We start from the raw sequence: 15595 nt of genomic DNA, 5'->3' as shown, positions 1-15595 counted from the left end.
GTGTTGTGGTTGTCTCATTTCTAGGTAAATGCATAGAATGCATTCTCTCAGGCAGGAATATGTCAGTGGTCATTTAGGTTGTCTATCACTAACTTTTCTTCTTTCTAATCAACAGTATGTCTTACGTCGTTGTTGAATTCCTCAGTGAAGGGAGTGTAGCTGTGGTGGCTAAATGTTGGACGTATAAGGAACTAACGGTATTTTATCAGATCATTGGCTATTGACTATTTTCTGGGGGTGTCAGTATGAAATGTACTTTGAAAAATACAGTGGTCATTAAATGTTTTTCATGAATTTCAGGATGAGTATTGTTACTGGCCCGCGTGCAACCCGACAGCCAGAGCACAAAGAGGGGAACAACCTGATCCTGATACTTGGATTTCCAGGTAAGTCAAGATGTTTCGTGGTGTTACAGGTACAGTTGTATTAATTTCTTGTCCTGTTTTTGCTGTGCATGCTTAAGAACATTTTTTTGAAAGCTGCTAAGAAATCAAAATACATTGCATCATGTAGAATACTTGTGAAATGTTTCAACTAATCCTATATTGTTTGTACTTTCCCTAATGTTCACATTTCTTTGTAGCTGACTTTAACCAGGCACTTCGGTGGTTGAGAAAGGCCGAAACGATGTCAAACGTGGAAAGTGCCGAGGATGTGGCTGTGCTCTCAAAAAGGACATCAAAAAGGCCAGCAAAATTTGCTTACAGCAGCGATGAGGGTATTTACATCTTCATGTAGTTATTTATTTCATGCTGTATCCCTGACTGGTTTGTTGACTGGAGTTTATTGTATGCTTTTTAGATGAAGACTCTGCGGAACAGGTCATCCATACTAAGAAGAAATCCAGAGGTATGATGATAAATAATTGTTCAATATTTCTCAAGCATGCCATGCTTCACAAGACTGTCCTCTATAAGAAAATCGCTAGCATGACATTTTTGGGAATCATTAGACAGGGTCCCGTAAATGAATGATTAACCAAAGTATCTTGGTAATATGTATCATCTAGATTTGTACCATGGACCACCAGAGTTGCCACTTGCACGGAAATCTTCTGCAGGACCAACACACCCTACACCTCCCATCTGCATCTTTCCGCAGACAAACACTATGAACAGTAAGTTAACAATTGTTGCATAAGCTTTGTCTAGTTGTGCGGATCTATATTAAAATATACCTTATGTTGACATTTTTTATTTATTTACACAGACCTTGATCCAGTTAGTCCTATTCAGCCTGAGATGTCTGATGGTATGATTATATTTTTATTGTTGGTTTAATGACTTTGAAAATCTTGTTTATTTGTAAGTGTTACAGTTATCAACATGGTGACACACAAGAAATGTAGCCTGGTGATTTGAACTTTGGTAGTTCTTGTTTTATAACATGCTGAACCTAAGTGTTGAGTTTAATCGCTTGCATTTTGTATTGCATATGTGCACACAGAAACTGCCAGCTGCTCCTCAAGTGTGTCAGACTCTATCTCCGCCTTAACCCAAACGGTTACAGTAATGCAAGGTATGTACATTTTTATTGTGTTTATTGTAAATTTCAGTCATGTAATAACTGCAATGTGTTATCTTTGTACATTTCTGACCTTCATTTTAATGTCTTTGAAACATTTTGTGTTTCTGAAACAGAGACACTTAAGGCAATGTTGACCCGCCAGGATGTGATGGCAAAAAACATCCAGGAGATCCTCCTCCGGTTAAACCAGACTGGAGGAGCCAGCCAGGGTCCGGAGACCCCAATAGAAATCGATGTGGCCCAGTCTTTGGAAGAACTTGCTGTCTTGGAGGCAAAACTGAAAGAGCTTCCGGACTACAAGAAGAGATTGGTGGGTAATGGTTTAAACATAAAGCTGTGTTTTATGTAGAGCTGAACATTTACCGCATTACTGATTTTTAATTTTCTGTATTACCTCTGTGTAGACACACCATCTCAGTCTGATTGGTGGAGCCAACCCGGGAGAAGTTACAAGGCGTATCATGAGGGCTGTAGCTTCTAGCAGTGTCTGGAAGAACTACAGCCTTCATGGGAAGAAGGGGAAAAAAACGTTGCTGCATACAGCAGTGTACCAGGTTATCAAACGTGAGTTTAATATAAGTGTTACTTTTGGTAATAATTGTGTGGATGTTCCACAGCACAAAAAATGCATTTATGCTTGTCTAAACAGTTTCTGCTTTACAGTTGGTTCATGTTTCAAAATATAGCTTGCTGTTTTCAAATCTAAAAGACAATATCAATATTAAATGCCCTTCTGCTTCATTTAATTTATATTTCAAATGAGTCCACCACTTGTTTTGTAAAACATATTGTAATTACACTAGAAATTTACCAAACATTTCTATTTTTTATTCTACACAACAGGGGCTATCATGCTGAGTCGGTCCGGACTACAGGACAAAGCTGTGGAGGAACTCATCACAAATGTTTTAAAACATGCGCCAGCCCACAGTAAACTACAGGTACAAATATACACTACTTGTGAGCATTTCACTTAAAAGACTGTGGCAATCGACTTATCGGTTAACACTTACTTCCTTGGTTGACATTAAATCTTGAAGGTCTGTTCACTGAATTTATTTAAATTGTTTGTCTAGGTGCAGTCAGTCCCAGAAGTTGCGGTCCGTCCCAGAAGTTGCGGTCCCACAAGAGATCAACCAGCAATTCAGTGACACAAATTAAGATGAAGACCTTTTTAAAGTTTTTTGCATAGTGACGTTTATTTTTTTCATTTTTTGCTTTAATATATAGTTGTTCATTTTTTTTTTTTTTTCATTTGTAATTATAGTGTCTGTTAACCCTTAAAGACCTATACAGCCGCCCGCGGCATAAAATAACTATCGTTCTAAAATGTTTAATAACTTTTGAGTCGCTAATCCAATCTGTATGCTTTAAAATGCACCGTAAAGATGAGATTCTCAGCTTTCCAGTGTTATCACGGGTGTCTCTATTGGTCATTCAGTGGCTCTGTAGTGCCGGTGATTGCGTCATCAAAATCTGCAGCAGTGATTCGTCAAGGAAACACATGTGGTTTCTTTCTCTAAGCCAAACAGGAACGATTATTGATGCTTAGTCCCACCCATTGGTTGATCAACTCAACCAATAAACATAGTGATTGGTGTTTTTAACAACCAATCACGTTTCTTTATACATTTTAACAAACGCAATGCATTGAAAACTACGCATGAAAACTAACGGATGCAAAGTTTTTGACCATAGCGCAAAACACGAAAGAGCACAAGGCATGAAAGAGCATAAAACACGAAAGAGCATGAGTATGTAAAAAAACAGCAGTAGCCAAATCGGAGGATGTGTTAGAATTGATTTTTTTAAACGAGTCGTTAGACGATGACCTGGTGGAAACTTCCGATTCAGAAAATTGTTTGAATCATTTGCACTGTTTATTTATCTATTTGTATTTAGTTTGTGAAGATTATTTGAACTATTTGTTCATTAGCACTCAGTATATTACCCTCAATGAACCATTTCTTCATTTGCACGGTTTATTTCTTTTTGTATTTAGTTTGTGAAGATTATTTGAACCATTTGTTCATTTACACTCTGTATATTGTATTGTTAGTATTTATATTGCAAAGTTGTCACTACTTGTTATATTGTTTGCATTTGTTGTTCAAATTATAATATAATTTTCTGAAGAAAAATGTTTGCTTCAGTGTTCTGTTGTAATATAACAACTTCTCTATTTACTTTACTTCCTGAACTTATTTGGACACATCTACATTGACTGACAATGTAATACACCTGTTTTTACTCAAAAACGTCTAGAATAATATTATAATAAATGGCTATAACTTGCTGAGGGATTGTTACATGTAGACAAAATTTCATCTGGAAGTCTAAAACAACCAAGTCTAACTTTCTGAAGGAAAAAAACTAAACTTCAGGAAGTTCTGTTTGAGTTCACACTGAAAACACCACATTTTTTGCTGTCGTTTTTCTTAAAATCCTGTTAATTTCATAAATTATCTGACAAAAGAAATGTAAAACTGGGACTTTAAATGAGCTAGATGGAAACTTTAGGTTCTCCCGTTTAAAATGATATATGGCACTTGATGCTTGCTGCTAGAATGGGTTAGAAAAACAAAGAAAAGTACAGGTGAGTCAGGCGCCCCAAAAATGTTCTAGTCTTTAAGGGTTGAATTCTGTTAAATAAAATCTGCAAAAACACTTTTCAGTTCTTTCAATTATTCTACAATGTTTTTTAACATGTGTTTACATTAGTGAATGTTTAAACATGTATTTACCAATTGTTTGAGTAAAATGTCAAGATTTGAACAGTAATGCTAGTTGAAACAACAAACCTTAAATTCTGAAGTTCTGAACAAGAACCACAATTATAGATAAGATGTTGCTGTGACAGTAGTGGCAGGTAAAGGCTAGTATAAATGGATGTCAATAAATCCACTGCAGAATGAATATATATATGAATATATGAAAAACTGTCAAACGTCATCAAATGACCAATCGGCGACCTTAATTAAATAACGTCGTCGCAACGTACTGGAGACGTTGTCACGACGTCGGTTGGCGACGTCGTAGCGACCTCTTTTGGTGTTTCACTTTGACGGTTGTGGCGACGTCATATGCTAACGTAAGCGTGACAAAAAATGACCAGCACGTGACGTCGTCACAACGTCATATTGTTTGCTGGGAAGCGGCAACATTCTAATCTGAAAAATGAAGCCTACCCGGAAGTGCGAAAAACTGCAATACATCTTAAATCCGCTAGGGGCAGGTCCCAAAAGGGAGCAAATGTCCATAGACCCCATGTTAAAATGTCCGTTTTCACAGCATAAATTCATGTTTTTACAGGTTGGTCACATGGACCTTTATTGTATTTTTCGATAGCTTCCGAGTGCCTGACAACTGTGAGGGGGGTAAAAAAATTTCTAACTCGCTAGTTTAGATAGTATTTAGATATAAAATGTATGACAAATAAGGGCGTGGTTAACTTTGATTGACAGCTGATAACGAGCATAGGCTGCGCCAAGGAGAATGACAACATAAGAAGCGCCATTTTTTAATATACAGTTGAAATCTAATACTACTGTTTTTGCATCATGAAATGTAGTTTTAAAGGAACACTTCGACTTTTTGGGACTTTAGCTTATTCACCGTATCCCTCAGAGTTAGATAAGTCCATACATACCTTTTTCATCTCCGTGCGTGCTTTAAGTCTGTTTGACGCACCCAGCGCTAGCCTAGCTTAGCACAAAGACTGGATGTAAATGGCTACAGCTAGCATACTAATCCCAATAAGTGACAAAATAACGCCAATATTTTCCTATTTACATGTTGTGATTTGTATAGTCACAGTGTGTACAAATAACAAGGTCATATGAGACACAGCCATTTTTTAAACGTTTAAATACTGAGAACTATTTTCTCAGAAGGCGAAGCACTGCTACTTGGGCGGAGTGATGAGTGCAGCACCCGAGAAGCGCCGTTCTGTCAACAAAACCAACGTGACTAACTAGCTAGTAGCGAACGTGATTCGTGATCATGGCTAACTTTGAGGACTTGTCAGAGGATTTTTATTTGGTATCAAACCAAGATCCAGAACCATATCGTTTTGAGCCAGAATACACAGACGAGGAGTTACAAACTTTGGAAGCTGATAGACAATGCCGAACAGACTTAGGTCGAGGGGAGAATCAGAACGGGAATAGCCTATTATTTCACAAACAAGGTCACTGTTTCTCAAAAATGAAACCCCCCCAATTCATTAGCAATTTGAAGGCTACAGTCCTGAAAGTTACCTTTAGCGCCGCTTATTTGTTACTGGGGCGATAGAGCGCGTTTGTGACAACACAATACTAACATTACAGGGGATACATGGAGCCCGGGAACAACTGTAATAGTAGTGAGCACCCTATTCATGTAATAATAGTGTCACGAAGGTTACATTACATCTAACGTTAGCTAATGGCACTGTAACAGTCAGTAGGCTAGTCATCTAAAAACATAACGGAACACTTACCGCAGCCGCAGGTGATCCACTTTGTCCTGTCTTTACTATCGATGGGATGGCCGTAACGTTATCCTTCAGCACACGTTTCATGGTCCGTGTGGCAAATTCCATTTTTTCAAAATAGTCGTCCTCAGTGAAATGTTCTGAGCAAACGCGATAGTCCTTGATGATGTCTACAGGTGTATTTGAAACTATATCCAGAGCAAGTAGCCATTGATTCATCAGGTCACCGTTTTCGGTTGGAATTCCCCTGTTTATTGTCGCAGCTCTTTACAATATAACGAACACCCATGATTGTAAACTTTGCATTTACTATCTAGTAATTGCTGACTCTATTACTCCAACTCAGCGAACTCTCTGCTCCTCACCACGGCGCTTCTCGGGTGCTGCGCTCATCACTCCGCCCAAGTAGCAGTGCTTCGCCTTCTGAGAAAATAGTTCCCAGTATTTAAACGTTCAAAAAATGGCTGTGTCTCATATGACCTTGTTATTTGTACACACTGTGACTATACAAATCACAGCATGTAAATAGGAAAATGTTGGCGTTATTTTGTCACTTATTGGGATTAGTATGCTAGCTGTAGCCATTTACATCCAGTCTTTGTGCTAAGCTAGGCTAGCGGTGGGTGCGTCAAACAGACTTAAAGCACGCACGGAGATGAAAAAGGTATGTATGGACTTATCTAACTCTGAGGGATAAGGTGAATAAGCTAAAGTCCCAAAAAGTTGAAGTGTTCCTTTAAGAGTTTTTCAGGCGAGAATGTAGTTGTTTAAAGCTCAAATCTGTGGTTTATTTATAAAGATTTATGAAAATTTGATCCAGGTTGTGAGATGCAGGCGATCACCGGGCGCTCGGCGCTCATGTACCCTGCCTGGAACAGCCTTTCCTCGGCTAGTCGTTCTGACGTTTGCCGTTGACTCTGGCGTCTCTGTAGTGGTTAAACATGAGATATAATTCGTCTTGTCTATATCTAACGGGCGATTTTTGGTCTCCTGAATCTATCATTTGTTCCCTGGGCAATCGTTTTGTCTGAGAGGAAGTTTCATAACTTTATAAGCTTTAACTTTACCGTTGTATGGTTAGACTAGAGCGCCGACTTTGTATGTTTGACTGAATTGTTTGCTTTATTTGTATAGCTTCTTGTACCTTTTACTTATACTTTTATAATGGCTAATATTGATAAAATTGAAATTGAACAAAAAGAGACTGGGTTGAGTTTTGTCATTTTAAATTTTAATACAACAAAGATGATCTGTAATGTTGTTTACTGCAACATCTGTTGTTTAGTACAAATGCACATATTGCCTGGACCATATTAAAATGTTTAATATTTTTATATTATATTTAAACGAAAAGAGGCAGGGTTGTGTTTTATATTTCGTTTTTTTATAAATAGGCAAACGTTATATGCAGTGAATATAATCAATACGCGTTGCCTGAACCACATTTGTGTGGCTATAATGTTTAAGATTTCTTTAAATGAAAACGAAAAGAGGCAGTGTGGTGTTTTATAACTTATTTCGTTTTATTGTTGCCTAAAATATACATACAGAGATAACCGGAGTAGCAGAGCGAGCTGAGTGACGCGTGCTGTTCCATTTGCAGAATAACCGGACTCGCGTCCTTTACCCATGGATTGGCCAGAAGGTGGGCGGGGTTAGGATTTCCCAAGATTTTCCAAGATGGCGCCACCCATACCCCCCATAAACGGCCTCAAAACCGTTCTTCAGAAAGTCTATGGGTGACGTCACAGACGCTTTGTCCATATTTTTTACAGTCTATGATTTAGACCCACGGTTGTCAAACTGGGGTACGCGTACCCCCAGGGGTACGTGGACTGATTTCAGGGGGTACGCGAATTGCCGGTAATCTTGACAACCGCACCACCGCGGTGGCTGAGTAGTACCGGCGGTGGTTTGCCAAAAAAAATGAATGCTGTTTTACATTAATATTATGACACACAAAGCTTTGTTTACAAAATAAATAATAGGTTAGCAATTAAATGTTATATCGCAGCCATGGAAAAGTTTGAATTCATGACGAATGAGAGAGTTGTGCGTGAGCCCATAAACTTAAGCTTTTTCGGCTTTGAATTCTGGTTTGCAATCTGGTCATCCGATTATTAGCGAATTTAAAAATATTTCATTAGTTATTCCTTATAGAGAGCTTGAACCGTCTACTTTTAAACAAAACAATTCAAAACGAAAATAAACCGACTAGCATATGCATGTAATCCGTATGAAGTGTGCATTTCTCTCTATAGGCGCGTTCACTGCGAAGATGACGAGTCAGCATCGTCAACAACTAACTAACACTGACACAAAAAAACAAACACTTTATTAATAAACTATTCAAATGTCTCATTGCTATATTTGACACATTCATTACTTTTGCCGGCTCTTTGTGACAGCTGTTATGTGCGTTATTGGCAGCGTCACCCTCTGGTTACATGAACTCGTCACCACCGCATCAGCACCAGAACATGGAGATTTTATTTTAGAGAATGATCGCACAACAGACATTAGAACATTAGATATTCTATAATGAAATCAACTAATCGAATATTCAAAAATCGTGACTCATCCCTGCATGGAATCTCTTGTTTCTTTTCCCATTTCTTCACTCGCGTCTCACCCATTTCCAAAGGGGATTATAAACGTTTCTTCCTTTGTTCGCTTTTAGGTCGATTATTTTCGTATTCTTTACTGTGTTAGGACAGATAGCCTACATTTTTACTTGTACGTCAAATTCTTTTTAACACAGTTTGTGCTTGTTATTAGACATATGATAATTGGTAAGGCGCGTCAAGTTCATTTGTAAAGCGCGTTTCACACGCGCGGGTGATTTTAGTTTGGCTTTCTCTGGCAGCGCGCGAACATAGCCTAAATGCCATATCAGTGGCTAAATGCCCTTGTGGAAGATAGAATTCGCTCTTCATACCTTTTACAAGTAGAAAACATGAAGATACCAGAAAATAGATCGATGGTCTCTTTCCTGCTCGTGTCCCACATCCCTCTCAAAGAGCAGAGCGGTAGGCTGTATCACGCGACTTTGTGTGGAAAATTTAACGAAAGTTTTTATTTATTTATTTATTTTTAAATAGATTCAACTTTATTATATTATGTAGGTTACCAGTATTTACTGATATTTATTTCAATGCTTTACAGGCTTTAGTGTGTTGTTTCTTTGTTTTGTTTTTTTATTTATTTCAAAACAACCACCAGACCACCGCAACACCGCCGGTATTTGGGTCCATTACTACCGCGGTGGTTAAAAACTGCCACCGTCACAGCCCTATTTGTATCATATCGTTAGCCTCATAGCATAATTGCCTAAGTCATTTTTTGGCTAAATTGTGATATCTGCCTATCTTTACTGTCCTACCACTGCTGGCTCTGGATCAGGACTGGCTCTGGATCAGCCGCGCAGGCGTCTGGCTCTGGATCAGGACTGGCTCTGGATCAGCCGCACAGGCGTCAGGCTCTGGATCAGCCGCGCAGGCGTCTGGCTCTGGATCAGGACTGGCTCTGGATCAGCCGCGCAAGCGACTGGCTCTGGATCAGCTGCGCAGGCGTCAGGCTCTGGATCAGGACTGGCTCTGGATCAGCCGCGCAGGCGACTGGCTCTGGATCAGCCGCGCAGGCGACTGGCTCTGGATCAGCCGCGCAGGCGACTGGCTCTGGATCAGCCGCGCAGGCGACTGGCTCTGGATCAGCCGCGCAGGCGACTGGCTCTGGATCAGCCGCGCAGGCGTCAGGCTCTGGATCAGCCGCGCAGGCGTCAGGCTCAGGATCAGCCGCGCAGGCGTCAGGCTCAGGATCAGCCGCGCAGGCGACTGCCTCTGGATCAGTTGGGCCGATGAGAGGAGGGAGATTGGAGAAGTCATCATCCCTGGAGATAAGCTCGGTTGTGCAGATGCCTGGCTCAGGTTCTGGCTTTACTGGGCAGGCGACTAGAGGCTTGACTGGGAGATCCAACGGGATGTGGAGATCGGGCTGGACGAGAGGGTCAGGCTGGATGAAAGGATCGTCCACGACTCCCACTGTGAGGGAAGAGCCACACACCCACAGGGTGTGGTCGATGAACTCAGTGAAGGGGAGGTGAAGATCATCCAACAGCAACATCTGTTCAAGTGGACTGCTCAACCCGCTCCAAAACGCCATCTTTAGAATTTCAAGATCTTTACTCACATCTTGATAGTAGACGAGGAATTTTTCCACATACTCCTCCAAAGACAACTTCCCTTGCTCTGTTTAGTTTTTAAGGTTGGGTCATTCTGTCAGGGTATTGCAGGTTGAAAATGAGGAGATAGGATTTCAATGCAGCTGGTTTATTCAAAAACTCAGATTACAGGAATACTCAGGAACTTAGGAAAACTCTCTTACACAGGCTTAGCGACAATGAAGACAATACAATGACCCAACAAAGACTCAAAGAAAACACATGGCTAAAATACACTGGGAAACAGATCAGAGAGATAAGACACAGCTGGGGCAAAATTAACGAGATAATAAATGGGGTGATTAACAGGGCACAGGTGAGACAGATTAACTAATGGAACAGACAGGGGGAAACTAAATCACAGAACTAAACTCAAACAGAGACGTGACAGCACCTGAGTGGAACTTCGATTAAGGGTGGAAAAGGAAAACAGTGGTTAAGGTTAGACATTAAGAAACAACTTGGTTATGGTTGGCAATTTACACATCTTGGTTATATTTAGGAAAGTAAAACAACTTGTTATGTTATGTTTGTATTTATATGTAAGAGAAAAATGCCTAAGTCATGGCATATTCTGCCTAAGTCACTTTTATTTGTTAAGCAATTGATGATGGGTCTTTTTCTTTTTGCATACTTGTTCACACATCTGGTTGAATGTACTGTTATAATATCAATAAAAAATAACAATGTGATTTCTAAAAATTTAGTTTTTTCTTGTTTTCCACAAACATTGAAATATGACTTAGGCAATTATGCTATGAGGCTAACGATATGTTGACTTTTGATTAGATTTGTATCATATGTTTATGATTCTATTCACTATTCTCGACAAAATTGATAAAAATAAATATTAATAAAAATAAAAAAAACTTCTTGTTAACAATTGGTGGTGTTGGGGGTACTCCGGAAGATCTATAATGTCTCAGGGGGTACATGCCTGTTAAAAGTTTGGGAACCACTGATTTAGACCAATAAATGTAATTTAGGAAAAATAGGGTTGTCCGTGTTTCTAAATTTTATTTGGGTGCATAGGATGGCCTGGATGGGTGTAGGATTTCCCAGCCTGAAATTGTGTCCCAGTCCGGCCCTGCATTAATACCCCCTCCAATCATTATTCTCTCAGGATGCTGATCATGCAGATCACAGCACCAAAAGTGTAAAGAACAGAATCATTACTGTGGTCGAAGATTGTTGCCGCTGTTACATCACTACAAACTGTGACCAACTTAATCCTAGAAGACACCATCGTTCTTGAGGACAATATAGATCATCCAGCAGCATTTGCTTAATTTTTCAGACTTATGCAATGAATATGGAGTATCCAAAATAACTGAAGTCAGTAGATTTTTGTGGATCTAGTGGTACCTTCTCTATAAGAGTGCAGTCACAGAAGTTTTAATTGTTAAATGAACAAAGCCATTTAGCAAATATCATGGCAACATTTCAATTATATTCAATGATACTTGCACTGGACACTTTGTTTTATAGTTTTATAGTTAATGATAAAAAAAAAAAAAATTGCTTTGTCAATGTATTGATTTAATGTTAAGTATTAATTTGTCTCAAAAGGGATAGTCAAACCAAACATCTAAATTCTGTTATTTACTAATTTTTAAGTTGTTTCAAACCTGTATGAATTTCTTTCTTCTGGTGAACACACAAGATATTGTGAAGAATGTTAGTAATGAAACACTAACAGTTAGTTGACAGTAGCCTGCTTTGAATGCCATAGTTTTTTATGGCTACTGTCAACTCTTTGATTACCATAATACTTCAAAAGATTTTCTTTTGTGTTCAATTTAACGGAAAATAAATGATAACTGACTGTTTATTTTTGGGTGAAGTAAACCTTTAGACTTGTTCTATAGCATGCATTAATATGTACAATGGATTGAGTTAACAAATTAAAATGCAAGACTTGGTAGCCTACTATAATGTCATTGCTGTGGATCGGACACAAACTGTTTAAATAAAGTTATTTGACTTTTTTTTATGGTTGCTGTTTTATTATATTAGTCTATTTATATAAAATATAATGAATCAATTTTAATTCTGTAATTGATCATGATTATGTTGTCACAATTTATGATTTTAATGTAATCTTTCAAGTTGAGTAAAGCCCAGTCTCTGTTTGTGTAGTTAACTAAAAATGTGTCTAGCTGCTTCAGTTTTTATTCATGGTCAGATTCAATCCATCAATTTTTTTTTCTCTGAGAATTTTCGCGAGAAGCCAGCAGAAACCAGATGGTTTTCCATGTTGGACCTTACACTTGTCTTCAGAAGAAATAGAGTGATACAGAGTAGGCTAAGTGTGACTTTTCATATTGTGAACGTGGATTGTTGCACGTTTTTAGTTCGTAATAAGAGTTTTATAGTCTTGTGTTATCGAATAATATATTAAAGATTTGTAAAGCACACAATTTAAATGTTTGTTATAGTCACAGTGTAAATATTGTTAACAAATACGTCATTTCTGACAATAAATCATACATTAAAATCGTAAGTGCAAATGACCATTAGTAAAATCATTTTTTATCAGAATTATTATATTATCCATTTCGAGTCAGAGTGTTTTGCACATGATTCGCTGATTCGCTGATTGTACTTCCTTGTGTTGAGTAGAGCTATAATCAAGTTGATTAAAAGCTGCTCGTTCACCAACCGAAACCGGATTTTTTTTACCTCAGCAGTCAATCATCTCAGTTGAAGAGCGCCAGATACAGGTACGTTTTCACCACAATCTTTAAATTTAAAAAAAGTACCTGTCAGATGGAATCAATATGGTTGATATAAATAACAGTTAATACATCTGTGGTTTTGAAATGTCACGCGGTTTTCATTATTCTGAGTTTGGATCGGCCTCGCGCCATTTTGTGAAATATGATCGTCTTATTTTTTTACATGCTTGCAGAGAAAGGCTTACCAAAATAAAGTTATTGGGTTCACTTTTTTTCACGTTTTGTGGGTTGGTGGATGCACCAGGGACCCGATTATAGGATTTATATCACAAACTTTTTCCGTATTTAAGCCTAAAAAAATAAAAATAACTTACTTTATAGTAGATTAAGTAATAAGCAAAGAAGAGAAGGGGTTTACGCATACATTTTTCATTTAAACTAATAATAAGCATTTTAAAGGACATCTCTTAGGACTCAAAAATGACTTTACCTTCAATCTCAATCAACAGGGTTCTCCAGAAAGACAGAACAAGGTTTTCTGTGCTCCTTTTGGAAGAACCTGGCAGATTCAGCTCAGGCTCCATCAATGAAGAGAAGCTGCAGTAAGTGAACTGTTGAGGTTGATGGCACATAACCGTTGAAAAGGAAGTTGGATTTTCCTGCATTGCCTCCAGAACCCCCAGGTTTAATCTGATAAGTCATAATCAAAGAATTACCAACTTTAGTACAAGCCATAGTCCAGTGATGGCACCTTATTTTAAATATGCAGTTATGTAATTAATATACACTAACATCATTACAAATTATAAAATCCATTTTAAAATATAATCCACAATATGAATACTGTCCAGAAATGCACACCTTTCAAATGCAGACCGGTTGCAACCAAGACAGTACCAGTGAGCAGTGTCTAAGGCAACCTTCCTGGCTGTTTGATGGTCCTTGATGACTGCAAAAGTCCCAGCCATGTCTATGATGGACTCTATATTTGTGAAAGCATCATAATCCCCGGGAAGCCAACTATGACAAGGAAGCAACATATTATTAAGAGAATATTTAAAGGATTAAAACTATTTTGTACTAAAAACTTTCTCTTTGCAAGTTGATGCAAAGTTGATCTGTAACCTCTTCAACAGCAATGACTGTGAACCCTCAGGGTTAGTTGTCAGTGCTTTGAAGAGGCTTGGTGAAATAAACTGTGGTCCTGGTCCCCCATGCACAACGGAGAGGGCAATGGCAACACCAGCAAACAAGTAATCATCATTCTGCATGGCTGAAAAACAATTAGGCTATTTAAGACAGATAATTGAATACTGATTATCATTGATTCTAAACAGACTTATTAAAATATATGTGAATGTGTCAGTGCATGTTTATTCAGTTAAATCCAGTGCTTATTTACATTTGCTGTTGAAATTCAGGAATTTGGCTTCATCAGGGCCAACAAATAATGCCCCCTGCTTAAGGTTCTCCATAAGCAGAGTGAGGAACTCCCTCCTTGGCCCACCAGAATCTATTGCTCCCTCACGTGCACCCAGGTCATCCATACATTTTACATCGATCCTCTTCGATGGGCAGAATGTCTTCATGGCCATGGTCATGGAGTCTTGCACTTTCCCACATGTGTCTTCTACTAATATTAAAATAGGAAGCTCTGCTCTCGTCAATTCCCTCTGCCAGCTTATCTATGATCCCTGTCATGTCTCTGTTGAAAAATGCAAGAAGCAATACAGTATGAACACATCATTATTCAGGAAAAACAAGTAAAACAGTAGAGTAACAGCATAATGTAATTATTTTATTAAAGTGATTTACTATTAATTTTAAGGTCCCATATTGTACACATTTCTGGGTTTTGATGTCCTTAAGAATATATATTTGTGGTATAAGTACCAAAAACCATCTCAATATATTTTTACAGCTCGTTTCTCAGGAGCTCTGCCAAGAACAGGTCGATTTTGGCCTGTCTAATTAACATTCATGAGCCTCTCTTCTGATTGGCTTGTTGTTTTCTGAGTGACGCACGGCCAGGCCAATTACAGGAGAATAGGGTCATGTGTGCTGTAGCCTGCTGTTACTTGGTGATGCTCACAAATAAGGTAAATAAAACACATGTAATGATGGTGATAAATTATTTGTTATTAAAGCATAAACATTCACAAACCACTGTTAATTTACCATAAAAGCAAGCATAGCTCAAGAAATAGCGCAAAGTGCCACCACTACTGAACTGTCAGAAAAACATGATTCTTACCTTTCCTCTGAAGAAGTGGACTCAATGTCCTCTATTTGAGAATTGTAGAGATTCGCTGTCACTGTCACTTTCGAAGAGTGCTGCGTATTGCCACTCCCTTGAACAATAAGTCTGAGCCTTAGCACAACAATTTATTTTTCTACACAGCATCAATAAAATATTATAGAGAACACTTCTATAAAGTACAACTGAAAAAGTTTACCAAAGTCAAAGATGTTTTGGATTTTTACCTGTTGTTGTCTATTAGACTCCTAGAACTTCCCTCATTTAGCTGAGAACCAGAGGCTTGATCTGCATCATCAATTATGACAACAGAGCTGGCAGGGATCAAGGCAATGGAAGATGAGGCAACCGATGGATCACCATCGTTTAGAAGAATGTCTGCATCTGACTGCTCCTCATAAGCAACGATGGCAACATTGTCAGTTACAGAACTGCAAGCA

At 38.5% G+C, this 15595-nt stretch overlaps 1 protein-coding gene across 1 annotated transcript; it reads left to right on the top strand.

The window, feature by feature from the left end:
- Positions 1–301: 301 nt before the first annotated feature.
- On the top strand, positions 302–2678 carry LOC311081382 (uncharacterized protein; the record flags this gene model as incomplete). The annotated part of the gene is made up of 10 exons (XM_084111924.1): positions 302–386; positions 584–718; positions 802–849; positions 1010–1117; positions 1210–1251; positions 1447–1518; positions 1641–1837; positions 1932–2091; positions 2371–2468; positions 2604–2678. 10 exons carry the CDS (start codon positions 302–304, stop codon positions 2676–2678), a joined length of 1020 nt encoding a protein of 339 aa, XP_083968050.1.
- Positions 2679–15595: the final 12917 nt, after the last annotated feature.

This window comes from Abramis brama (assembly GCF_963993115.1).
Source record: "Abramis brama genome assembly, chromosome: 4".
In the NCBI taxonomy this organism is placed as follows: Eukaryota; Metazoa; Chordata; class Actinopteri; order Cypriniformes; family Leuciscidae; genus Abramis; species Abramis brama.
This window is presented reverse-complemented; position numbering and strand designations above follow the sequence as displayed.